The sequence below is a fragment of the Saccopteryx bilineata genome, chromosome 12 (genome assembly GCF_036850765.1).
Source record: "Saccopteryx bilineata isolate mSacBil1 chromosome 12, mSacBil1_pri_phased_curated, whole genome shotgun sequence".
In the NCBI taxonomy this organism is placed as follows: domain Eukaryota; kingdom Metazoa; phylum Chordata; class Mammalia; order Chiroptera; family Emballonuridae; genus Saccopteryx; species Saccopteryx bilineata.
The window spans coordinates 45,471,489-45,498,555 of NC_089501.1; the positions used below are offsets into that span (position 1 = coordinate 45,471,489).

The following is a 27,067-nucleotide window of genomic DNA, read 5'->3' on the forward strand; positions in this document are numbered from 1 at the left end:
CAAACGGAGGGAGGCTGCCAAAATGAGGTGACAAAAAACCTCTTCCAAGTGAAAGAACGGAACAAAACGTCAGAAAAAGAACTAAACAAACGGAGGCAAGCAATCTGCTAGACGCAGAGTTCAGAAGAGTGGTTATCAGGATGCTCAGTGAATTTAGGGAGAACCTCAACAGCATGAAAAGTGACCAGTCAGAAATGAAGAATACACTAATGGAAGCAAAGGATACACGACAGGGGCTCAACAGTGGAGTAGGTGAAGCTGAGAGCCAAATCAGCGATTTGGAATACAAGGAAGCAAAAAATACCCAGTCAGAACAGCAAAAAGAAAAAAGAAAAAAGAAATGAGGCTAGTGTAAGGGAGCCTCTGGGATAATTTCAAGCATACCAATGTTTGCATCGTGGTGGGAGGGGGCAGAAGGAGAAAAGGGAGAGCAAGAAATTGAAAAGCCTTATAGAAAAAATGACAGAAAACTTCCCTAACCTGGTGAAGGAAATAGACACACAAATCCAGGAAGTGCAGAATCCCGAACAAGAACCCAAAGAAGCCCACACCAGGACACATCATAATTAAAACAAAAAGTTAAAAGCAAAGAATCTTAAAAGTAGAAAGAGAAAAGCACTTAGTTACCTTCAAGGGAGCTCCCCTAGGACTGTCAGCTGATTTCTCAACAGAAGCTTTGCAGGCCAGAAGGGGTTATTAAGAAATATTCAAAGTGATGAAAAGGACCTATAACCAAGATCATTCTACCCAGAATAGCTATCATTTAGAATCGAAGGACAGATAAAGAGCTTCCCGGAGAAGAAAAAGCTAAAGGAGTTCATTACCACCGAACTAGTATTATATGGAATGTTAAAGGGTCTTCTTTAAGAAGAAGAAGGAAAAAAGAAAAAAATTGAACAATAAAATGGCTATAAATATATATCTATCAACAATTGAATTTAAAAAAACAAATAAACAAGCCGCACAGAAACAGACTCATAGATACAAAGTCCACTTTGATTGTTGCCAGATGGGAGGGCTGTTGGGGAAATGGGTGAGGAAGGTGAAGGGACTGAGAAGTCCAAACTGGATCTTACAGAACAGTCCTGGGCACGTACAGTGCAGCATAGAGCATAGAGCCGCGAATACTCTAACAACTATGTATGGTGTCAGAGGCGTGCGAGATTTATCGGCATGATCACTTAGTAAGTTATGTAAGCTCTAAGCGCTGGGGTGTACACCTGAAACTAATATCATATTGTATGTCAACTGTAATTGAAAATAAAAAAAATGATTTAAAATTAAAACAACAAGCCACCATGAATTCTCCAGCTGCATGGAAAGAAGTCTCTCAACAACCCTGTGAGCTTAGAGGAAGACCCCAAGCTTCAAAGGAGATCACAGGCCTGGTAGACAGCTCAGCTGCCGCCTTGCGAGACCCTGAGCAGAGATACCAGGGAGCTGAGCTGTAGCTCCCGACCCACCGTAACTGTGATATAATAGATTTGTGTTGTTTTAAACTGCTACAATATGTGGCGATTTGTGATGTAGCAGCAGAATATTAATATACTAAGGAAAAAAAAAAGAAATTGTCATGGTCAATAGTAGATAATCAATATTTTTTGAGTGAATTGAATAAAGGAGTCATTCCTTGGCATGCTCATAAATGTACTGCTCACAAACATTAGAGGATATTTCAAAATGAATATGAAGCTATAAAATATCCCCTAATTTTTGTGAACAGTAGATATCACTTCCTTGAGACGTTGAGACGTTGAGACGGAGGTTGGGAGAAGCAAGGGACACTAGCGACATGGGATGGGGGTCCCTGAGTGCTTGGGCAGAGTGGGAGGGAGCCAATTATCCAGAGCAGTGTGGTAACAAAGTAGGAAGAAAGGCTCAGAATGTGCAGGATTGGTTCTGCAATTGGGCAAGTTATGCTCTTGGTTGATTACTAGGTGTGTGTGTGTGTATAAATGTCCTTCTTAACATAGATAGGACTATTTGAATCAACATGAATTTTAGGCACAATCTGGATATTGCTCTCAGCAGAGAAAGAATACCCGGGGCTGGCAATGAGACTCAAGTAAACAACAGATAAAGGGAGGGAGAGGGACACAGTGTAATAATAATTGAAATAATTGGAATTCTTTTATCACACATAGCATTTACAGTGAAAGTACTTTGTAAATTGTCTTCTGCTACACACAATATAGGTAAGTTATAGAAAAAGATTCTAAACTATTTAAAAAAAATAAGCTTCCCCCCAAAAAAAATGTAAAATGGAAGCTATTAAATTTTATTAAGCTGGTACATGAAATCTGAATCACTCACTGCTTCATAATGAAGAGTCGCCATTCTGCTTGACAAACAAAAATTCAAACTATTTCCATCAAGTCCTGGATAGGAAGACAGGAAATAGCAGTGAGGTCCAGGTTTGTGAGAATAAGAATCTTGGGTTTCTTAGCTTATAAATCATTAAAAACATTTTTTTTTTGGAGTGGCGGTGGGAAGAAAGGGCTGTTTAAGACTCTATTCCATTTGGCTTCTCATTAACTTGCATCTTTTTAGGCTTAGGTAACATTTGATCATGTAGAGCCTGTTATTATTAAAAAGGATCATGAATAGAGTGTTACAATAATTCTGTGGCCTCGAGGGGGCCGTTTCCCAGGGGAGGGGTCTATCTGAGAGGAGGAGAGCCCTGTACCTTGGTGTGCTGGCAAAGCCAGAAGCCTGGCTCCTGGCTGTCTGTGCCATTGGTTGGACATGGGCCCTGGGTGGTCCGCACTCCAGGCCTGGAGACAAAATAGAGGTCTGGTGGTAGAAGTCAGAATGGTGGTTGCCGACAGGGCAAGTGGTCAATGAGAATGGGCATGAAGTGGACATTCTTCAGGTGGTGGGAATGCTCTATGATTTCACTCGGATGCCTGTCACATGGGCATATCCATCTATCCAAACTCATCAGACGCCGCGCCGAAGAGTTGAGCGTCTCATTGCATAGAAATTTTACATCGTAAAATGAAAAGCAAAGGTCAGTTGAAAAAAGCCTATGAGCTAATCAAAAGCCCTTAAAACAAACACTCTGACTGTATATGGAACCTTAAGAGGAAACTCTTTTTTTTTTCCACTAGGGAAGAAAATAGATGGTGTCAAATAAATGCACCAGGACAAGCTCCCAAACAGAACATTTATAATAAAAATAATATCTAGACCTCCAGGTCTCAGAATGAAGGAACCATTTCTAGGAGTTTAAGCTATTTTGGAAATATTTCCACATTTACTTTTTTCTCATGTTTCTGTTGGAGGAATAATGTTTTTGTAAATGTAAAAAGCTTTTAATGGAGCTAGAGCAGAAACTCTGTTTGGTCGTAGTATTATCTGGTTCTGGACTGACATTTTAGGGCTCTCTTGTGAATCACACTGCCAAGAATTGCGAGCTTAATCCTAGAGATGGTATGACTTTGAATTTTGACTTGATTGCCTGAGTCAATATGAGAATACAGAGGTAATCTTTTAGCAAAAACAATTTTGAAAATGGTAGAACATTGCACGGAAAGTTAGCTTTTGGAGATGCTTATCCAGATAGATGTAATATTATTTTATTCTTTCAAGTGCTTGTATTAATACATTAACCAACCTTCAATGACCTAATATAAGCAGGCACAGTGCTAGGCGCTCAGAGAAGCCCCACATAACTCTATGCACACCTTGTTCTCAAGGGGCTGCTGAGCAGGCTGAGAGGATGACAAACACAGGACGTGGCAAAAGTGGGTTTACAGTTGTTTGTACAGAAAATAATACAATAATTAATAAATAATAATACAAGAATAAAGTCTGTTTCATGTACTCACTACTATAAACATACTTTTGCCTCACCCTGTATAATAATAACTCGAAGTCAAGGAACAATGTAATAAATACATGAGAAATTGCATGGGAGTTCAGATGGGAGGAAATTCCCTTTGAATAAGAAAGGCGTTATAGAGGTGGTGGCATTTGGGCTGGACCTTCAAAAACAGAATGCTCTCCCTGGACAGGCCAGCAAAGTGGTACTCCAAGGGCAGAAAGAATGTCGTCAGGAAAGGCCTTGAGTGCTTGGAGTCTCAAATTTTTGTTTGGTTGAAACACAAGTTAGAAATGGAGCCTGACCAGGCGGTGGCGCAGTGGATAGAGCATCGGCCTGGGAGGCTGAGGACCCAGGTTCAAAACCCCGAGGTCGCTGGCTTGAGCGCGGGTTCATGGACGTGATCCTATAGTTGCTGGCTTGAAGCCCAAGGTCTCTGGCTTGAGTCCAAGGTCGTTGGCTTGAGCAATGGGTCACTGGTTCAACTGGAGCCCCCTGGTCAAAGCACGTATGAGAAAGCAATCAAGGAACAACTAAAGTGCCGCAAGTATGACTTGATGCTTCTTGAAGCTTCTCTCTAAAACAGGGGTCTCAAACTCAACTCAGCATGTGGGCCGCAGAGCAAGATCACAGCCGTTCAGCGGGCCGCACTAGGTTTACAAAAGGCAACTGTTACGCAACACTTTTCTCACTGCAGTTGAAAACAAAAAAAATCAGTACAAAATTGTTCGGCGGGCCGCATGCAGCCCGCGGGCCGCGAGTTTGAGACCCCTGCCTAAAACAAAACAAAACAACAACAAAAAAGCCCCGAAATGGAGCAGATACATGGGACAGGATAAATTTATGGAAAGGAAGGAGGGCCCACACTCCTGGGGATGGGTGAAGGTGGCACAGGCAAAGAAGCTGGATCCTGGAGCAGTAAAAATCCAGGAACTAGAAGGCAGCTGGATGGAGGGGGTCAGAGAGGGAAGAGGCAGAGGTCTCTAGGAGGCTCTTACCACAGGGAGGAGGACCACAGACCCGTACAAACCGGAGCACCTGGTGGGCGGTGATACAGAGGGAAGGGAAAAGGGGAAGGACGACAGTGGGGGGGGCCCTCAGCAAAGACTGTGAGACTTTAATAGGGGGGACCACAGGGACAGCCATGCTGTTCACAGACCAAGTTTGTTGAGAGGAATACCATGTTTGGGGGTGGGGGAGAAAGGGATGAACCCTATTTTGAACAAGCCAGTAACACATAGGAGACCAGACCCTGAAAAGTGGGTCTGGAGATACACTCAGCAGTGGAGCTGGAGACGTAGACTTGATCTTTCTTCACCTGTGAGTACGGGTAAGTCCAGGTGGGGGTGAGCGTACCCAGCATGGCCCCACAGAGAGGGATGCCGGGAGAGCTGGGAGCTAGACCATGAGGTTGATGCCCAAGCCTGGGGGACAAATCTTACCAAGAATGGAAAAGAGACAGATGGAGAGAAAACTACCTTTATTGGATGCACTTGATTAGTCTCAAAATACTCAGAGGTCTACAACGAGAAAGCTAGGCTTCTCATCCTTCCCATATTCAAGGAGAATATTTGGTGATTTTCCTTTTCTCCTTTCTTTCTTCTTTTTTCCCCCTTTCTTCCTCCTATTTTCTCCCCTCCCCCCTTTTCCCTTTCCTTCCCTCCCCTTTTTCTTCCTCCCTTCCCCTCCCTTTCATGCACATTCATGTTTATTTCAGACTAACCTTGAGCATGGGTGGGTGGCCATTGTTGACCTAGGGGAGGAGTCAGGACTCCCACTGTCACCTAAAAAAGAAACTGTCTTTCTTTTCAATACCTGTCTTTAGTGCTGATTGAGGACGGAGGTCTTCTGCGCTCCAATATTGCAATATTTTAGGTCTTTCACTGCAGGAAATAGGCATTTGCAAATATGACATTAGTAATGTTTTTGTAACTTTTAAAATATAACTTTTTACTTCTTTGTACTAGTCTTAAAAACCACTCATAAATCTCTCTGTAACTGCACAGGGTCCCAGGGCCAGAGACAGGATGCCCCTGGCATTGTGATTAGTCACTTAATACCCAAGACAATGACTAATGTCTGGCAACAAAGTCTTCATTAGGAGTCATGTGTCCTGGGACTCTGGGCAAAGGCACTCTGGAACACCTGATTGTTGGGTCCTAGCACCCTGGTCAAGAGAAAAGTCGAGGACCAGGTCGATCCATGTGGGTACCATCAGGAAAGGAGAGACTCCCCTGCCCATGATCAATGTCAGTACAATCACAAAGCCTACGATCAATTTAAACTGAAGGTACCCTCCTTTGTCTTATCTTCACACCCCAGCTTTTAATATATTTTTTCATATGTTTACAGAAAGCAGTCAACTGAGCTACTCATGGAAAGGTTTGTGGGTTCGGTTAACGAGGTGGAGTATTACATTTCAGCTGGAAACACATCCCTAGAATGCCAAAACATTTCTTCCAAAGCCTGGTTTCCTGGTGCAACAGGAGGTATGGCAATGGTGTGTCTGTTCGGAGACTGGGGGCTGGGGCCGGCCAGCCGCCTGATCCAAGTGTGTCCCAGAAAGCTTTTATTGTTAAATTATATTCTTTAGGGAAAACCGCCCATGTCACATTGTGTAAACTTGATATCGGTACACTTTTGACTGGCATTCTATTTTAGCCATAAGCCTATGATTTACAGCAAGCCTGTTTTCTCTCTTGCTTCAGATGGCAGCGGAAAGCATGGGTCACTTCCCAGGCTCCAAGGATAAGCAGCAAAGGGGGCTGGTGTTCTGCTTCCCTCCAAAGACACTGACTGGGGCTATGCCACCCTGCGCTCCACGAGCAGACAGCAGGCTTCCCCCCAGTCCCCACTGCCATTCATCCAGCTCTGTGCGGCAGCCCAGCTTCTGTGTCTGTCGGGAGGGGCTGCCGAGTGCCCTGCCTACTGGCTGCTTCCCGAATCCCTGCCATTCCACACACAAACACATCCACGCACGCTCTGCCTCGCTCACACACGGAGCCACATGCACATGCGAGCACATTCCTTCCTTCCTTCTCACTGTCCTCAGCTCTTGACTTCTACGAGCCCATGGACTCTTTCTGGAAAGACGCTCTTGGTCTAGCAGGGTAGGATTGTTTTGATTTCTCTCTTCGCAGCTGTGTAGCATTTTGAGAAAGCAACTTACCTTCTGGTCAGTGTCTGTATCCTAACAGGGAGAGGAGGATTTGCTATTTTCCATGGGTTTTTTTTTTTCATTTTCATTTTTAATTTTTATTGTATCTCCTTTTGCCTTCAGGACTTGTAGGATTCTTTATGTAATTTCTATATAATTTGTCAGGTTCAGATTTGTAAAGAGCCCTGCAAAGTGCTTTTGCATGGATTTAAAAAAGACATTTGAAAATTGAAAGTGTGATTTATGGAACGAAATCATCTGCAAAAAATTGCTTTGGAAAGTAATGGTTGCTGGCCATAAAGAGAAATATCTCTGATTTACCTGATGTGGTTTTAACCCTTTCTTTGCTTACAGTCTATAGTTATTGATGCCAAGTTCAATTTTGGCTTCATATTAAATCAGATACATCTGCATATTTTCTCCAAATGATCTGTCTATTCTTATAGAATTAGATAAAATATGCACTTATTAGTATACAGAGATCCAAAAATATTACCATCAGTAACAGCAACCTTGGCATTTATAGTATATGCCACGAATATTTTGTCAGGTGCTATGTTGTGTGTTTGGGATAGCAATTAAAGCAAAGTATTAATATTTGTATCAGAGTCTATTAGGCTGGGGCAAAGGAAGTTTTTTAGAAAGTATCCAAGATTATATATATATATATCACAAAAATTAGGGGATATTTCAAAATGAATATGAAGCTATGAAATATCCCCTAATTGCTGTGAGCAGTATATATATGTATGTATATAGTGAGAGTACTAAGCTTTTAATTCAGTTCAAAACTTTTCTCTATTTTTCAGAAATCTGGGTATTTGATTCTGTGTGTCCTAGTCCACTGAGAAGGTCCAATTATAGGATTAAATAAGAGGGAAATTTATCATTGCATTTTGAAATTTGCCCTGGCTGGATGGCTCGGTTGGTTAGAGTGTTGTCCTGAAGCTCAGAGGTTGCCAGTTCAATCCCTGGTCAGATCTGTGTTCCTCTCCTCTCTCCCTCCCTCTCTCTCCCCCTTTCTCTCTCTCTCAAGTCAATAAATAATTTAAAAAACATTAAAAAATTTGTGATTAGGCTAATAGTATAAGATAATTGCCACAGATGTGGTTAATGACCTCAAGTTACCTTTTGTATTAAAAGGTCACATTTCCTATTCAGTTTTCTGAAGTTTTTAGTTGCATAACCTGTGGAAGGCATGAACACTCATGAGTGCCTACCCAGAGGTTTTTGTAAGTCATCATTCACATGAGAATTTCTAATGGGAGCAGATACAGTACTGTGGTCCAACCCAAACATACAAGTTGGGCTGGGAGAGTTGCAGAAGGTCGTGGCTGGAAGGGACCACTTTGGGGGATAATTTTGTAAATGAGGAAACTGAGGTCCATCAGCATTCTCCTGATGGCAAAATACAGCTCTTCCTATATGAACACCTTGAATCTCTCCCCCCCCCTCCCCTTCGCCCCAGATGCCTCCTATCAGTCCCTGTAGCTGCTAAATATAGCTGTCTGTGGCTGGCTGCATGTGCAACCGCACACCCCATTCTATCTCCATATCTCAGTTACAGAGTGGTCCTCCCCAGGGTCATTCTATGTATACACTACATATTTCCAGCCAACGACGAGAGTGAATCAAACAGTAAGAGACAAACAGAGATAGATTGGAGTCTGGTACCAGCACATAAGGCAGCACTTTAGAGAAAGCCGGCCCCTGGATTAATCTTCCAAATTCCGTTTTAAACGCCGTCTTCCCCGGGCCACCTTTAGGAGAGCCCTCTGCGCCCCCGCCCTGCTGCAGGGCAATTTAGCCTCCATCCAGCAGTAATAAGTAAAGTAAAGTTCAGGGAAGCTGCTCTTTGGGGTCGCTCCAAAAAACGCGTTGCGCCTGGAGTGATGTTTAAGCCAATGCCATTGCAAGGTAACAGTCCTTGGCTGGCTCCCAGCCCCTTTGTAATGCATATGAGCCCGGGAGACCTGTACTTAAAGTTGAAGACCGGAGCCCAGGAAGTTGGCTGCGCCTGCTTGCTTCTGGCCGAAGGGATCCAGGGGACGCCCCGGCTCCGGGACAGGGCCAGAGCTCGCGGCGCGGCGGGACATGCGCTGCGCCGCCTTTAACCGAGGGCTGTCCTCTTCTTTCAGGTGGCGGGTCGGCTGCTGAGCCCTCTGCTGCGCGGGGAGCCGCTTTGCACCTTGCCCGCGGCCACTGACCATGACCATGACCCTCCACACCAAAGCGACCGGAATGGCCCTGCTGCACCAGATCCAAGGGAACGAGCTGGAGAGTCTGAACCGTCAGCAGCTCAAGATCCCCCTGGAGCGACCCCTGGGCGAGGTGTACGTGGACAGCAGCAAGCCCGCCGTCTACAATTACCCCGAGGGCGCCGCGTACGACTTCAACGCCGCCGCCGCCTCCGCGCCCGTCTATGGCCAGTCCAGTCTCGCCTACGGCCCCGGGTCCGAGACGGCGGCGTTCGGTGCCAACGGCCTGGGGGGCTTCCCGCCGCTCAACAACGTGGCTCCCAGCCCGCTGGTGCTGCTGCACCCGCCGCCGCAGCTCTCGCCCTTCCTGCACCCCCACGGCCAGCAGGTGCCCTACTACCTGGAGAACGAGCCGAGCGGCTACGCGGTGCGCGAGGCCGGCCCGCCCGCGTTCTACAGGTACCTGCGCCGCCCGCGGCGCCACGTCGGGCGGCCGCCACGCGCCGGGCGGGCGGGCGGGCGGGAGCGGGCGAGGGAGTCAGGCGCGGCGGCAGCGGGCCGCGCGCGGGCTCCGCGCTCCCCGCCGCGCCGCCAGAGGCGCGGACACGCCACTCGCGGGCTAGCGCGCGGCCCCGCCTGGGGTTATTTGTGGATCTCGCGTTGTAGAGTCGAGTTCTCTAGCTTGGCAGCTTAAAAAAAAAAAAAAAATCTTTTTCTCCACCCCACTGCTGTCTGCTTGAGTGAGAGTCAGATCGTAAACCCCGCATGCTTTCCAACCAAACAAATATTGGAAAACATGACAAAACAGCAGTTATTTGTGGGGAGAGACACCCCAAAGCGAAGGAACACAGGGCGCTTTGAGTTCTTAGTGAATGTCCCGCTTTGGTATTTAGGGCTGGAGGTGTTTGGGTTCGGGGGAGCTCAGTTTTATTTATTATTATTCTTTTTAAATTGTGCTTGAATGTCTTCGAAAATTTTCCTTCCGTCCAGCATTTTGGATTGGAAATAAGCAGGCGATGGTGATGGTGATGATGATGGTGATTCTGGGGGGAAGCCGTTCCTAGCAGCCGCAGCCCTCCTCCTCCTCCCAGCCCAGGTGCAGGGCCCTTCCCCGGGAGCCCAGAGGAGTGCAATGGATCTTATGTTTCCGGTTTCTGAGTTGTCTAGCTGTGTCCTGTTGGAGCAGGTTGCTGGTATATAACTTATGACAGCCGGAACTTTATAGGCATTCTGTGAGTTTGAAACATGCTATATCGAAGCATAGTGTTTTTGAAATACCCTCCTGCCAGCAAAACCATATTTCAGTCCCAACAGGCAAAAAAAAAAAAAAAAAAAAAAAATACCCCAGGAGTCGAATACAGGGTCCAGCGTCTTCTGCCCCTTTCAGTCGCTATGCAAGAAGCCTTAATAGTTTAGGACACACAGGAACACTTGTGACTTAACTGGCAAATGTTTTATGACATTATTATTATTATTATTATTATTTTCTAGTAGAAAGTATTCTTTCCTCCTTCCCCTTCTCTCCCATTTTCCCTTTTGTAGTTTCTCCCTTCTCTTCCTGATGGGTTTGGGAGGGGTCTTTCTGATGAAGAGCTGTGCCCTGGGCCCCACTGCACAGCGATGCCCTGGAGTAGGGTTGGGAGGCCTCAGGACACCCACGTGCTGAGTTAGGCACTGACTGTACACACCTGTCAGATGAGCCTACAGCCTCACCCAGACCCTTCTGCCTGCAAGCTGTGGACCGTTTTTTATTCCGTGTTCTATTTCCAGAGATATTTATAGCAGTAGAAACAGGAGGAAGGTGCAGATTGGCCTCAGAGGGTACTGAAGGGCAGGTTCTCGGGGCATCTGAACTGACCCAATATCCTTCAGCTTCCTCGAAGGATGTTAGAACATCCCACAGCCCGACAAGTTCAGCCTGAGTTATTACTCGAAAGACAAGCAAGCAAAACTTCAAAAAGAACAAAACTTTACAAAGCGTATTTCAAATTCATTTCACTTGTTTTAATTCATGGTTAAAATGAAAAGAGAAGAACTCATTCTGCCCACTTTATAAAAAAAAAAAAGTGTTAGAACAAAATGTAACAATTACATCCGATTCACACACTTTAAAACTCCTGGATGCGAAGGAAGGCTCTGATGTGATGTGAATTCCATAACCTTATGATGGACTCCAGAAACTATTTTCTTTTCCATTAATTTTCAGTTCTTTTATTGCAAATTAATGCCACTGAATTTCAATGGGCACTAATGAGACTGCTCCTCGGTGGATTATTTACTGCCTTGCTAATAATTACAAAGTGAGCATGGTCAAATAAAAAGGGGATCACATTTTATTTAAAATTGTTCATTATCCCAGAGGCAAATAATATCACTTATTCTGCCCCATCTTAAACTTTTTTTTTGCAATAGATGATGATAATCAGATACTTTTAGAATAATATAAAAATGACATAGAACTTTTTTAAAGAAGTAAAAAATTCACACAAGTCAAATCATTTGTGGAGATGCAGTTTGAGAGTGATTTTCCCCCCTTTGTGTATATTTTACATAACATTCTTCCTCTTTTGTTTGAATCCTGCCTCTTATTACCTAGGGAGGAAGTAAGGTCTATGCAAGTGTTTATTTACTTATTATTATTAAGTGCTATTTAATATTATTTCTTCTTTCAATCTTTCTATTTGAATAACACTGGGTAAAATAAAAGAATTGATTAGACCCTTTTAAGAAACTTTAATTTTCTTCAGTAGTTACCAAAAGTTTTGGGGACCGAAAGCTGTGTTTTCAAACTGCTTGCTATGAAATCAGTTTAGTGAATCTAGAACATTTTGTAAAGGAATAAAACAGGAAAGGATATAATAGGAAATAGCAGAGTGCATAATATTTAGTAGGGAGGATTTTGTTACCTGAAAAAATTGTTTTAATTAGACATGCTTGTGTGTGCCGACCATGATGTGAAATGTATTTCTTACTGTGGGTTGAGGCCAAAGAAATCTGAAAGCTATTTGCCTAAAATGTTATATTCAGTAGAAAACAAAAAATTCAGGCTAATGCCTGGTTGTTTTATCTGCACAAACTAGAAAGCTATTTTGATTCTGCTTCTTTCGCCCCTCCACTGCCCCCCTCCCCTAAATTAGAGTCTTTATGTCAGTTACATTAAGCTTAACTGTTTCTGAGAATTTATGTGAAGTTCACATTATTTTGTATAAGATTACTATGGTTACTTTCTTCTATTGACCATGGTATGCAGCCATATATATGTATGAATAAATATAACAGATAAAACAGCCCTGGGCATATAATAATGTGAGAAAGATTGTCACATGTCCCAACCTATTATTATTAAGAAGGAATAAATTTATAAGTAGGCAACCTGTGACTTTTGCAGGTCAGCCTGCAATTTCATGATGAAGGCAACTGGGGGTCATATTATCCTGGGTTCCTTTTTAGAGTTCAAACAACTTAAGAAAGTTAGAATAAACTAAGATGGAACTTAATTATATCCACTATGATTTTTAAAAATTCTAATGAGGTATTTAATGCTTCATGCTTATTTCACTTTTATTAGTATTCTTAAAGGCTAAATATTGCCCACTTCTATAAATTACTTGGCAATTATACAAACCCCTCACATCAAAGTCAGTGCCCTAGTAATCTATCTATACACTGTTACGCTGGGTACATGCATATTTTGAATGACCAGTTTGTTCATTAGTGATCATTTAAAACTATTTCTTAACTTTCGACAAGGCTCATCTCCAAGGGAGGGATTTTAATGGCTAATTTCCAAGTTTCCAATATTTCTTTCCTTCTATTTCGGTGATATTTTAGCACCCTCTCTTTCTGTTCTTACTTTTTTCATTTATTTAAGTTGTTCCTGTTTACCCGATGTGTTGTGTTGGTCTAAGAATAGTTCAAGGAGCCACATTTTGCCTCGAGAACGAGTGTATTTTTGGTTGAAAACGGAATCATATCTTCAATCTCCATTTCATTTTCACCTTCACCATGTGGCTTGTGCCTGTTTGGTAGAAAGCTCCTGAAGGATAATTGGCACTTATTCTAATCTTTTTTTTTTTTCCTCACAGTCAGTTAATTTGGGTCCTCAGATTATTTTTGTGAATATATTTAGGATATGATGTTTGTATTCGGTTCGGCATTTTGGTTTCTTATTGTTTAAATGGCATAAAGGACAGAGGTAAGAAATTGACAATGGCAGACATTAAATATCAAGACAAACTGCATAATTTTAAGACATTTGTAATTTTTCAAGTGAGGCAGGATGTGTGAAAGTGGAACATTTGTTGTCCATGCATTCAATATTTTATTACTTTATTCACACATTAGTAATTGTTCTGGTACTTTTGTAAGTTAGGAAATAGTGGAGACGAACAGACTTAAAAGTGGTCAGGAGTTTGACTACAAATATAGATCGATGATAAAGTGAAATTATTTTCTTTGGAAGCCAAATATAAGTAATATCTGCAACACTTGTTTGTAGCATGGGGCTAACACAGAGAATACTTATCTTATAGATGCATTTTTAAAAAGTCAAAACCCTGATCATGTGAAAACCAGTTGTATACAAGGAAATACATGAATTTTACTTCGATTTTTCCAAAATGCATACTCAGCACAAAAATAATAGCATCTAAAAACCACCCTGTGACTTCAGTATTATTTTTGATGTAACTTTAGAAGAACGCAGTAGAGAGAGCAGCATGCCGTGTTCCCTTCTTTCTCAGGATCATTGGATGGCTAGAGGCAAACAAGTCATTTAGTTTAATTCCAAGTCTCAGTTTGCTTATCGAAGAAAGGGAAACACAGTGGTCACAACTCTTCAGGACCCAAAGGCATGTGGCAGAGAAAGATGCTGTATAATCCCCCAAATACAGCCACTTGAAACTAACCAGCCAAAGTTTAAGTGTAAGGGATTTCACAGAAAGGAGGCGTTCCATTAGTCATCAGGTAATTTTATTTTATATTTTAAACTCTGCCAGTGAATTGACGGCAAAGGCCACTTTGAAAGCAGTGTGTCTGAGCTGTTCCCTACTTCATCCCTGAACCACACCCTCAAGTTGTCCCCTGACATCTGAGGACTTAAGTGGGCTGGAGGGAAAGGAAAGCACGTGTATGAGATTCTTGATTTCACAAAGGAAGAAACTCTACTTCCCGAGTTCTACACCGTAGAGAATATTAGTAAGAACTATGGGGGTTATTTTGCCTTAATCAACAAGGCTTTCAATTATGCATATATGCTTAGACCATATTACAAATATGAAAATAGAAAGAAAATTTTGTCTCGAATGACAAAATTTTATGTAGTTTAATAAAGTAATAATTTCAAGACATTAGGTCAAACCAGAAAGGGTGTGACTGACACTTGTAAGTGATACAATGGGTGGCGTGATGGTGGAATCCATGATGGTGATGAGGATGATGATGGTGATGGCGACAATGAAGTGTTGGTGTCCCTGTGGGTAGATAGTACTTCTGGATGCCTATTATATAGCCGGAGGAGTTTATCCTGTACAGAAATCAAATCCTTTTAATGCACTTTGCATTTCTGTGAAGTTATAATTTAAGTGAATTGTCAAAAATTTCAATAATGATATTACCTATAATTTAATACCATAAATCAAATACATAAGTCTAATTGTTACATACAGAAAGTTAAAAAAGAAAAATCCCAACAAGCCTGGAATTTTTTCATTTTTCCTCTGAACTCTTTGGAGGATAAATTCTGTCCTTAGTTTCCTTCTGTAACACCTGTTACTTTCATCAATGGTGTGGTCTTTAACGAAGCAGTAGGCTACTTTGCCTGATTATCTCCTACTTTCTGGAGCTCCTATGAATTACACTTGGGAAAATTACAGTCTACTTAGAGTTAATAAAGTTAATTAAGAAATGTTCAGGTCCTGGCCGGTTGGCTCAGCGGTGGAGCGTCGGCCTGGCGTACGGGGGTCCCGGGTTCGATTCCCGGCCAGTGCACATAGGAGAGGCGCCCATTTGCTTCTCCACCCCTCCCCCTCCTTCCTCTCTGTCTCTCTCGTCCCCTCCCGCAGCGAGGCTCCATTGGAGCAAAGATGGCCCGGCGCTAGGGATGGCTCCTTGGCCTCTGCCCCAGGCGCTAGAGTGGCTCTGGTCGCAGCAGAGCGAAGCCCCGGAGGGGCAGAGCATCGCCCCCTGGTGGGCGGAGCGTCGCCTCTGGTGGGTGTGCCGGGTGGATCCCGGTCGGGCGCATGCGGGAGTCTGTCTGCCTGTCTCTCCCCGTTTCCAGCTTCAGAAAAATACAAAAAAAAAAAAAAAAAAAAAAAATGTTCAGGACTAGCCATTTACAAAAGGCCCTCATAAACTCCTATGTGGTTATTCTTCTTGAGAGTTCCCCAGATGTTGTCAACTACAAGAAGAGTGAAGCGTCTCTGCTGTTTAATCTCAGAGTCTCACCTGCGGCTTGGAAGCTGCAGGGCTGTCTGGTCCGAAGGCCCTCCCACCCTGCTCTTTCCTGGCAACCCTGCCTGCATTGCCCTGCCAGCTCATCCTGCCTGTTCCCAAAGCAGTAATGGGCCTAGGGCCCTAGCAGCCCATGTGGGTGCAGGCTGGGCACTACTTCCTGGGCAGTTTTCTAGGCCACTAGACTCACTTTTTTGACATAAAGGTTCTGGGTTTCTTCTAAGACCCTTTAACCTCTTTTTGGCCTCTTTTTCCATATCTAACTCTTTCTTTCTTTCTTTCTTTCTTTCTTTCTTTCTTTCTTTCTTTCTTTCTTTCTTTCTTTCTTTCTTTCTTTCTTTCTTTCCTTCCTTCCTTCCTTCCTTCCTTCCTTCCTTCCTTCCTTCCTTCCTTCCTTCTTTCTTTCTTCTTTCCCTTCCTCCCTCCCTCCCTCCCTCCCTCCCTCCCTCCCTCCCTCTTTTCTTTTCTTTTCTTTCTTTCTTTCTTTCTTTCTTTCTTTCTTTCTTTCTTTCTTTCTTTCTTTCTTTCTTTCTTTTTTTCTTTCTTTCCTCCCCCCTCCCTCCTTACCTCCCTCTTTCTTTCTTTCTTTCTTTCTTTCTTTCTTTCTTTCTTTCTTTTTTTCTTTGTCTTTTTTCTTTTTCTTTCTTTCTCCTTTCTTTCTTTCTTTCATTCTTTCTTTCTCTTTATTTTTTCCTCCTGCTTTAATTACTCCATCTGTGTATTCTTGATTTTTTCCTTTCCTCTTTTCTGATTTATTTCTTTTTATTTTATTTATCTAAAAATTAGATATAATGGGGTGACATTGATCAATAAGAGTACATAGGTCATAGGTGAACACATTTCTATAGCATTTGAACTATTGCTTGTGTTGTGTGTCTATCACCCAAAGTCATATCATTATCCATCACCTGGTTTATTTCTTTATTGACCCATTTCATCTTTCTTTTTTCCTTCCTTCCTTCCTTCCTTCCTTCCTTCCTTCCTTCCTTCCTTCCTTCCTTCCTTCCTTCCTCCCCTCCTTCCTTCTTCCTTCCTCCCTCCCTCTCTCCCTCCCTCCCTCCCTCCCTCCCTCCCTCCCTCCCCCCTCCCTTCCTCCCTCCCTCCGTCCCTCCCTCCCTCCTTCCCTCCTCCCTCCCTCCCTTCCTTCTGTCTTTCCTTTCTTTTAAATGAAATTTGAAACTGATCTCAATAGAGTACCTACCCAGCACGGTTAGGCCAGTGGTGTAAGAATACACCTTGACATTCAGAATGGCATTAACTACATTAAAAGTTTCACAAGATGATTTACTTTCCTCGTCCCTAAGCATAGAAGCTTAAAACAAAATCAGAAAGAAATCTTTACTTAGCAGAGTTGCTTTGACAGCTCATTCATTTGTTCATTTATTGGGCTACCTTGTCCCAGCCTGTGTTGCTCATCAATGGCATAGGCGGAATGAAATGCATTTGTATATTGCAAGCGGTTCATATGTCAGTGTTAGTATTTAGCAGCCAGGAAACACTGTGACAGGCATGGGTGACATCCTAGGCCGTCATCCTCCTGCGTGTGCACCTGGTGTGATGTGGCGCTGTCGTGGCTGCTGTCTCCCAGTGGACCAGGTTTCCGGTCCACGAGAACTTGCACAGGGCACTGAAGGCCGACTGTGATTCCCCACTCTGCTAACAAAACACACCTTTCTGAAGTGTTGTGGGTGGATCTATGATTTGTTTTACTTATATCATGAAGGTATTTAAATGGTATTTTTTAAAGCTTTTACAGTGCAACCCTATCATTAACGTAACTGATTTTTAGGGTCCTAAGGGTCCCCTATGCTAACTTTGACTTCTGCTTTTTTTTTTTTTTGAAGACCTTACAAATGGTTGGATTTATTTCTGCTGGAATTTTCGAAAATTCAGAGAGAAAAGATGTGCATTACATTTTGAGTACAAAAGGCAACTGAGTTGTGTTAGAAAGTAATTGTCTTTAGCTGTATGAAGAAAGCGCGTGTGGCCGTTGGAGGACTCTTTGTGAGCAGAGCGACCCTGAGCACCATCACTCCCAGCTCTCAGCAAAGTGCAGGGCACGCGGGGTCCCCAGGAGCTGGCAGTGGGTGACCGGCCGCTGGTGGGCAGGAAACACCAGTTGCGTTGATCTGTGCAGGGCTCTTGGCTGGGAGAGAGGCTGTTCAGGAAAGGTCTTCAGATGTGATTGGAAGAATGTAGGGAGTTTATGAATCCCCTCTTTTCTTCTAGTCTGTATTTACAGATTTGCTTACTTTATCAAATTTGTTTGCCATCCCCAATCAATAGTTAGGACACTTTCTCTGTCATTCGCAGACATGTGCAGAGCAACGACCAATCTGAGTCATCGGCCTGCACGTTCCCCACTGAGGTCAAACCAGGCGACGCTCTGCCATCTGGTTTCAGCTCCTCCCTAAGCAAGGTCTGGTTTGATGTCTATGTAGTGCTACTTTTTTTTTTTTTTTTGCATCTTGTGCTTTTTGTTGGTGGTTTTACTGTTTAAAAATGATCCTAGATATAGTGTAGAAGTACTGTCTACTGTTCCTAAGCACAAGAAGGCTGTGTTGTGTCTCATGGAGAAAGTACATGTATTAGATCAGTTTCATGCAGGCATTGTGCTCTTGACCATGAGTTCAACATTCATGAATCAATAATTTATGTTAAAGATGTCCTTAAACAGGAGTGCACACACAAGGCCACATATTGATTGGTTGATGAAATTGTTATGACCAGAGGCTTAAACCCTGTATTTCCTCTAGGGGCAGTGGGTCAGTATTCACTAATTTAGTATTGATGGAAACTTTATGGAACATAACTACCACCAATAGTGAGAATTGATGTATATAATGGAGTAATTAAAGCAAAGGTTGGAAAGCCAACAGCTTGTGTTTCTGGCTGACTCCTGCCTAGTTGTGATCTCTGGCTCAGTGTGCCTCAGTTTATTCATCTGTAAGTGAACATCCAAATAGGACCTATGTTTTATGGTTACTGTGAGGATGAAAGAAGTTTATAGATGTAAGGTCTGAAAACATGCCCAGAACATTGCAAGCCAATACTCTGTTATTACTTCTTCAGACAGGAATTGGCAACCACACACCGAAGAAAGTGAATATGAGAGCTTCTTAAGAGTCTGGAATATTTTTAACTTCCTTACACCTGCTTATTTTGCCTTCAAGGGACCGACTGTCACACCCCATTGTGATTAGAAGTCAAACTTTCCTACAGAAAGCTACTATGTCTTGAAATGCTTAATATTTTCTAGGTACTAGGTCAGAAAACCAAAACAAAGCAACTGTAATAAACTCCAAATAAGGAAAAAGAAATTGATTAATAAAAGGAGTGAGGGACATTAAGAACTGTGAACTGAAGTGGTCCCCAAGAGGGAGGTAGTTGAAACGGTTTATAAAATGGCTATGATGTACAAAGGGCAAGGGGGGAACTCCTATATAGTTTGGGAAAGGATGAAGGATGAAAGCTAACATTTATTGAGCATCTACAGCAATGAATTTTCACCCTTGGCTGCACACTAGAATCAAGGATAATTTCAGAATCATCCAGATGATTAAAAATACTACAGAGACCAGAGCCACATTTGAGTGACTCTGATAATTGCTCTGGGGTCAAAGAGGGAATAATCATTAAAAAAAAAAAAATAAAGCAAACCAAAACAAAAAAGCCCTTGGGCTTTTTTTCCCTGTGTAGTCCACTGATTGGTAGTCTGACAGCATTTCTCTAAATATGATCACATTTACTCTCCCTCCAACTATATGTCTCATTTTAAAATATGGCGTCATGCAGTTTGGAGAAGTCTGAAAGGGTGCTCAGGGTTTTGCGTGCTCTTGGAGGAATGTGCAAACCCAGGTTGGCCTGATTTCAAGTCTTCATTTCATTGACCCACTTAGGTATCAGAAGCAGAGTGTAAAAGTAGTGCTGAGGAGAAAGATGGTAGTAACATTGATTCCCCTTCCTCATCTTTCCAAAATGATGTTTGAAATAGTTACAATGGATATTGACTAGATACAAAGAGGACACATTGAAGAAGACTGTGAGATTGCAGACTTTGCCATAAGATATGAAAATGAAATTAAGAGACAACCTAAAATATGGATGCAAATACACACCTAAGCCAAACAACTTGCATGATTTAGGTTTACGTGCTTGGATAATTGAAGGTCATTGAAGACCTTGAAACTTCTCCCCAATAGGGTTCTCTTTCTTTTAGTTTTCAGATAGTTGCTACATCCCAGACTCTATTGTTGTTTATTAAACTTTAAATCCTAAGTATCAATTCACTGGATTGATTGCACAGAATTTCTAGTTGGAAAGTTCCTTGAAGTCTTTAATGTAGAGGACTTAATTAAAGCTCTCCTTGTGTTCTTTCCATCATGAAATATTTGCACAATCCTTTCTGCAAACAGAATGTGTGCTATTTTTAATGCCCCTCCCCCACTGTGCATCTTAGAAGACTCGTTTATTGATAAGGGAAGCAGGCATCCAGCCACTCCACCTTGGCACACAAACCCAGGGCACAGTTTGGTAAGACTTTCCCACATTGCTCAAGTCTCAAGGCTGCTCTTTTCATCATGTGACTCTGCCAAGAAGCTGTGAAAAGCTAGTCTTTGAAGTCTTAGAAACACATATAAATGCAACTTCCCAGGTAAGACGTGCATATAGGTCTCTTCCTATATGCGACTTGAAATCCATGTTCCAGGCCCTATGCAATGAGAGGCTATCGATTCACCATCCCAGGGGGTCTTTAATTCTTTGTTCTTTGCTTTCGATGCTCAGCAGTTGTGATCGATGGAACCAAAGTTGCTTTTCTAAAGGAATCCAACCCTCTTCTAAGATGTCTGTGTTTGATGTGAGGAGATGGCTAGAAGAGTGATCAGGTAATTTGTAGAAGCATTCACAGGTTCCAGTGTTTTTAGGTGGAATACTGGAGCTCACAGAGATGCAGTAGCAGTCATTTTCTAGCACATCTTAAAAACACAGACAAGAAGTTTCTTTTGAAATATCTCTCATGTTTTTCTCTCCTTCTGCTATAGATGGCCAGCTATTATTGCTGTAATAGGTTCCTTACTGGTTTTTCAGTTTTTGAGCTTTTGGACTCTAATTTTTCAGTTTTCTCCCAGAGCCTATTTGACATACCAAAGGATGTCTTTGAGCTGGTCCTTCCTCTGCTTTTTGAAGAAGACTCCAGTGGCTTCTCACTAGTTACAGAACACAGGCATGTTCCATGGTGTGGATTCAAAGCCCTTGTAGTTTCATTCTGGCTAACCTACTCCCGTCCCTCCATGATCTTGTTCAAACCAGACTTAAAATGGCACCTTGGCACTTCTGCTCTTTATTGTCACCTCCATCTCTACCATGTACCATTTCTTCCTTCTTGTCTCATCTCTGTTAGGCAGATTCTATCCAGAAGTCAAAACTCAGCTCAAATGACCTCTACCACGTGGCATTTTGGTACCTCTACTATGGAAATTGCCATAGAATGTCTTTCATTATGGTTGTGGGTAGATTTGTCTCTCATGTCTTTTTAATAAATTTTGTTAATGCTACAGATTGATTTAATAGATTTTATTAATTAATGTATATATTCACTCAGTAAGCTTTACTGAATTATGTACTAACTTGTACGTATAAACAATAGACACTTCATCTGTTGTGAAGTCACTCATAGTCTAGTGAGGAAGATGACAAGTGTATAGGCAATTAAAAAACAGTGGAATAAGAATTATAATAAAGAAGGGACCACTGGGGGCACAGAGGAGGGGCACTCAGATGAAAGGCCTCTACCTACAGATGCCAGGGTCCAAAAAGGTTTCATGGAAGAAGGATTTGGCCAGACAGAGAAGGGCCGGCACGAGTGTGAAGAGATGCTGAGTCTCTGACCTTGGTACTCCCCCCAGACCCAGCCCAGTTCTTTGTTCTTTGGACAGAATAAATGCTTAGTAATTTATACAGCCACACTGTTGAACTGACAAAATAAGGACAAATTGTTAAGAACCAGAGAAATAACTAATACCAGTTATTAGTAATTTTTTAAAATTTTTATTTATTTATTTATTTATTTATTTATTATTTTATTTATTCATTTTTAGAGAGGAGAGAGAGAGAGAGACAGAGAGGGAGAGAGAGGAGAGAGAGAGACAGAAGAGAGAGAAGGGGGAGGAGCTGGAAGCATCAACTCCCATATGTGCCTTGACCAGGCAAGCCTAGGGTTTCGAACCGGCAACCTCAGCATTTCCAGGTCGACGCTTTATCCACTGCGCCACCACAGGTCAGGCATATTAGTAATTTTTGAACCTGGTGCACCAGGCACCATGCAGAAACCCTTAAATGATGATCTTGTTGAATCCTTACAACAACCATAAGACGCTGGTTCAGTTACTATTCTCATTTTATGGGTAAAGCAACCAAGACTTTGAGAGAGGAAGTGACTTGTCCAAGGTCACACAGCTAATAATGGAGGACTGGGGATTCTAAATCTAGAAGTTGGACTCCGGAGTTCAAACATTAACCCACTATACTGTACAGGAAAATTGACAGGATGTCTTACGTTACTGACTGATTGACTTGGCAGTTGGCGTGTGAATTCTTTGTTATCTTATTGGTTCTGACAAAGATTTATTATTTTTGAATTAAAGTTTTTTTTCCAATTAAAATTTACATTCAGTTTTATTTTGTATGAGTTTCAGGTGTACAGCATAGTGGCTACATAATCATATATGTACTTTTAAATGCCCCCCCCATGTTTCTATTACCCACTTGGCACCTTACATAATTGTTAAAATTTTATTAACTATATTTTCTATGCTGTACTTTACATGTTCAGGACTATTTTGTAACTTTCAATTTGTATTTTTCAGTCCCTTTACCTTTTTCCGTTGCCCAACCCTCTTCCCCTCGGCAACCCTCAGTCTGTTCTCTGTATCTATGAGTCTGTTTCTGTTTTGTTTGTTCCTTTATCTTGTTCTTTAGATTCCACATCCAAGTGAAATCACATGGTATTTGTCTTTCTCCGACTGACTGACTTGTTTCACTTATCATAATACCCTCTAGGTCCATCCATACTGTTGCAAATGGTAAGTTTTTATTCTTTTTTATGCCTGAATAATATTCTGTTTTATATATATTTGTCACAGCTTTTTTTTTACCCATTTGTCTATTAATGGGCACTTGGGTTGCTTCCAAATCTTGGCTATTGTAAATAATGCTGCAATGAGTGTAGGGGTGCATATATTCTTTTGAATTAGTGTGTTAAATTTCTTCAAATATATACCCAGAAGTGGTACCACTGGGTCATAAGGCAGTTCCATTTTTAATTCTTTGAGGAATCTTCACGCTGTTTTCCATAATGGCTGCACCAGTCTGTATTCCCACCGAGAGTGCACACGAGTTCCCTTTTCTCCACATCTTCAACAATAAATTGTTGATTTATTATTGATGAGAGCAGTTGTGACACTGATTTAATTTTAGGCTACTTCTTTTAGTTTTATGGTAAATGGCTATTTTTATGATGCTTCCTAAAAACATGTTTAACCTTTTGAGTAGTGAGGTTTTTTTTTTTCATGCTCACTGACCCTTGGGAGTGAATTATTTTTCATGCATGCAGACCCCCAGGAGTGGTTTTTTTTTCAAAAAATGAAATTAGTTCCAATTACAGTTTTATTAACTTAAAATCATATTTGTTTGATAACCAATTTATAGAAACAAGAAGAACATACCTTTGCCATTTTTTTTAATGTTGCCTTACACATTTTTAAAATAAAAATGTTTGTTATTTCATGTACGATTGTACTCTGGATGGTCAGGAGGCAGGAGGACATACATGAATGTTTGTACTATTCAAAGGGTTAAACGATTTTTCATTAAGTAGGGGGATGTTTTCCCTTCTAATACCAGGAGGAGCCATTAAATAAAATCCTATGTAGACTTTATGATAGAAACATTCTACATGTGAAACCCATCCAAGAATTTAAAAATTTAAAATCTGGACAGAATTTTAGCGTTCCTTTGGTCAAGTCCTCTTTTTATGTAGATAAAACAATAAACTCACACTATGGTATAGCTAGGAGAGACCTTAGGCATGACGTGCTTCGACCTCTGTATTTCTAAGTAGAGCAGTTGAATCTAGAGAGGTGACATGACTTCCTCCCGGTTTCCCAGCGGGTGCAGGCAGAGGCAGGACTAGAACCATGTCTGCCTCCAGCCCCCAACTTCGTCCTTAACACACGGAGGCCTGACCAGCCTCTGTTGACTGAGGACAGAGAGGCTGTGCTGTACTCACTGTTGTAGTTCTCGCATGTAGACTTGAAGCTTAAGCAAAGTGGAAGGAAGGAATGCCTGATGCTGAGCACTACACAATTACGGTGATGGCTCAAGTGAATGCACCAGCCTTACCTGTCTAGACAGGCAGTCTGTTTAATTGGTATATGGTCCGTGTGAAAGTGTATTTACCTTGGTTGTCCACTTTAGTTTTAGGGATCTAATGGAAACTTATTTCTTACACTACTTCCGTTTAGATTATTTCCTCAAGGTTCTAATAATATATCTTGTTGACTCTGTGATTGAAGATTTCCTTTCTTGTTTTTCATCCCCCCCCCCCCCCCCATGTTTCCAGGGCTTATAGGTCAAGGATTATTTTACCAGATTTCTCTTAAGACTTATATGGATTCTTTTAGGATTTCTAAAGCAGTTGGGTGCTACTTTTATTCTACAATTACCGCTGTGAAAATGGAACTTGCATTATTTCATGATAGATATTTCACCTTAGTATTGGCAAAATTAAAAAAAAAATTCAATCTGTGTCAGATCCAGCAGCCAGGTTACAACAGAAAATTCTTGTCACATAGTCCTTCTGTTGAAAAACATGTGTCTTCTTTGAGGTTAATTATGCTGCTGTTTACTATTAAATCTTTTCCCTTGTAGTTTAAAATTGTTCCAGGAAATGAAATGTAAGTTTAATGAGAGTGGCAATTGATGGAACCGTATGTCATAAGTATAATTAATGCTCCTGATAACGGTGTTAAAGAAGGGCATAGCTGATGGTCAGAACTCTACTACACCAAGTTGATTGGACACCATTTATTCTGTAGAAATTTATCTTTATCAAGATAAGATTTAAAATAATACAAAACTATAATTTTTTTCATTTTCAAATATTTTTGAGTTAAAGAGCTATTAGAATTATCAAAATATTAAAATGACAAAAAGAGATTTTAATCATCTTATAATTTGCAGCACCAGAAAGAGACCATGTAGGAATTAAATATGCAATTGTTAATATTCTGTGTCTTTTATACAGTGTGAGAGAAAAACAATTTGAGGTGGTGGAAGTTAGTATAGACTTCTTGAGGTTGCCTTTCCCACTTATTTTCTCTTTCTTTTGTGAAAAATTGTAGACCAAAATGTATTTTCTTTTGGTTGTGACAATGATATCAGTGTCCTCTCAGCAAAATGAGAAGATGGAAACAGGACTACTGTAATGGTGGGTTTTTTTCTTTCTTTCTTGCCATTACTTTTATTTATTAAATTTTTTCCAATTACAGTTTACATTCAATATTATTTTGTATTAATTTCACGTGTACAGCAAAGTGATTAGATCATCATATACTTTACAAAGCATTCCCCTGATAGTTCCAGTACCCACCTGGCACCGTACGTCCTTATAATAGTCACCATAGGTGTAAAGCACAGCATAGGAAGTATAGTCAACAATATTGTAATAACCATAGTGATGTTTTGAGAGTCCGTTGCCCTGTATTCTGCATTCTGGTGGCACTTTTCAGGCATGTGGCACTAAGCACAGAAAGGGCGATTAGGTCAATGGCAGCTTTTTCTAAGTCAATATTTCACCTTGGAAGATGGTCATTTTAGTCCTCTCAGAGTTCAGGCTAATGCTCCCTATTGGGACCTACATAAAGAGAGCCGCAGCGGGTAGACAGAAGGTGAGAAAGATCAATGCAAGCCACACGCCTCAAGGTACTGTGCTGGCTCAGCAGTTTTCCACCGTGTGACGCAAGAGGCACTTTGGTGTGTCGCAAGAATTTTTAAAACATGCAATACCTGACTAGTCAAGGGCACTGACCTCTTTTCTCTTTAGATTGTCAAATTTAAAAAAATGACAACAGCCAACATAACAAAAGCTGTCCAGTGTAAATGAATCAAAATTACACCTATTTTTTTTGTCAGATTGGCAGAAAACATATTTTTTTGGTATGCCGCAGAATTTTAGTAATTAGTTTATCGGTGCCAGAAGATGAAAATGGTTGAAAATTGCTGTGCTAGATAGTGCTTACTTGTGATCTAAACTATGTGAGTCGGAAGATACATTAGTCTTTAAACTGCTAGGTAAATGGGTGAACATTAATTTAATGTGCTATCTCCTTGGTCCAAGAGTTAATGCACCTTCCAAATTGCCTAATTTTGTCCGAAACAGACTTTTGTCTCTTGACGAGAAAAACATGGTTAAGCTTGTGATCATTAACCTTTTCACTGTCCTGAACTCAACTCTGTAATTTCTGCTGGACTGAGGTAGCTCTGCACTTTCTTTTAAAAGCATATTTTAGATTGCCAAATAAAATGTAAGAGGCCCAGGTAAATTTGAATTTCAGATAAATAGCAGAGCAATTTTTAGTATAAGTATGTCCCAGGTGATGTTATGCGAAAACATTATTTGTTGTGTATCTGGAATTCAATTCCAGGGGGCATCTTGCATTGTTATTGGTTAAATCTGGCAGCCCCAACTATGTTGCCTCACTGTTGACTGTGTGTTTCCTTTTCTTTCTTTTTTTTTTTACTGTGTTTTTATTTTCAAAGCCTGAAGAATATCTTTTATAGCTTCCCCTTCTAGCTAGTACACAGATACCTGCTTGTTTTTTCCTATTAGCAAAGGAAGCATGCCAATATAGAATTTGCATACTTACCTTTGCCATCATTATTGATTACAATTCAGGATCTAGGTTTAAAGTAAACACAGAATGACCTAGCTGCTCATCCAGTTCCTGAGAAGATAAGATAGACAATTGAAGCACAAGGGAAAATATTACGGTGGTATGTTACAATATTACAGTTCTGCATGAGGAGAGCAGTCAGGTGTAGGACCTAGTTAAAAGAGACCTTGTCCTCAGAACTACTCACTGGGTAACTTTTCTGAGTGAGTAATATAGTGAATGCTATAGAAATAAAGTTTCTTGGTTGTTTGGGGGAGGATGCTCTTACTTTTGCAGCATTATTGGATTTCAGAAAACAGTAGTTTAGAAAAGTGATTTTTTGAGGTGCTTCCTAAAGTGTGAAAGATTTAGAAAAAGTTCAGCTCCTATCTAGATAAAACATTAAACAGATCTGTGCTCCTCCCCACCTCTAGTTGGCAGCGTGTTGGAGTGGCTGACTTGACAGCAGGAGAACTTGAGCTTGGCCATGATGGCTTGGGAGACAGCG

General features: G+C 41.4%; 1 protein-coding gene across 4 annotated transcripts in view; it reads left to right on the top strand.

Annotated features, from left to right (window-relative positions):
• ESR1 (estrogen receptor 1) overlaps nucleotides 1–27,067 on the top strand; it is a 366,942-nt gene that overhangs the window by 99,112 nt on the left and 240,763 nt on the right. For 2 of the 4 annotated variants that reach the window (XM_066247891.1, XM_066247890.1), the window contains exon 2: nucleotides 9,119–9,637. In XM_066247891.1, the coding sequence (XP_066103988.1) occupies nucleotides 9,189–9,637 (449 nt within the window). In that variant the 5' untranslated portion in view covers nucleotides 9,119–9,188. Of the gene's footprint in view, nucleotides 1–8,562; nucleotides 9,638–27,067 lie in introns of those variants that run through there. The other 2 variants (XM_066247892.1, XM_066247889.1) reach the window with 2 other exon arrangements.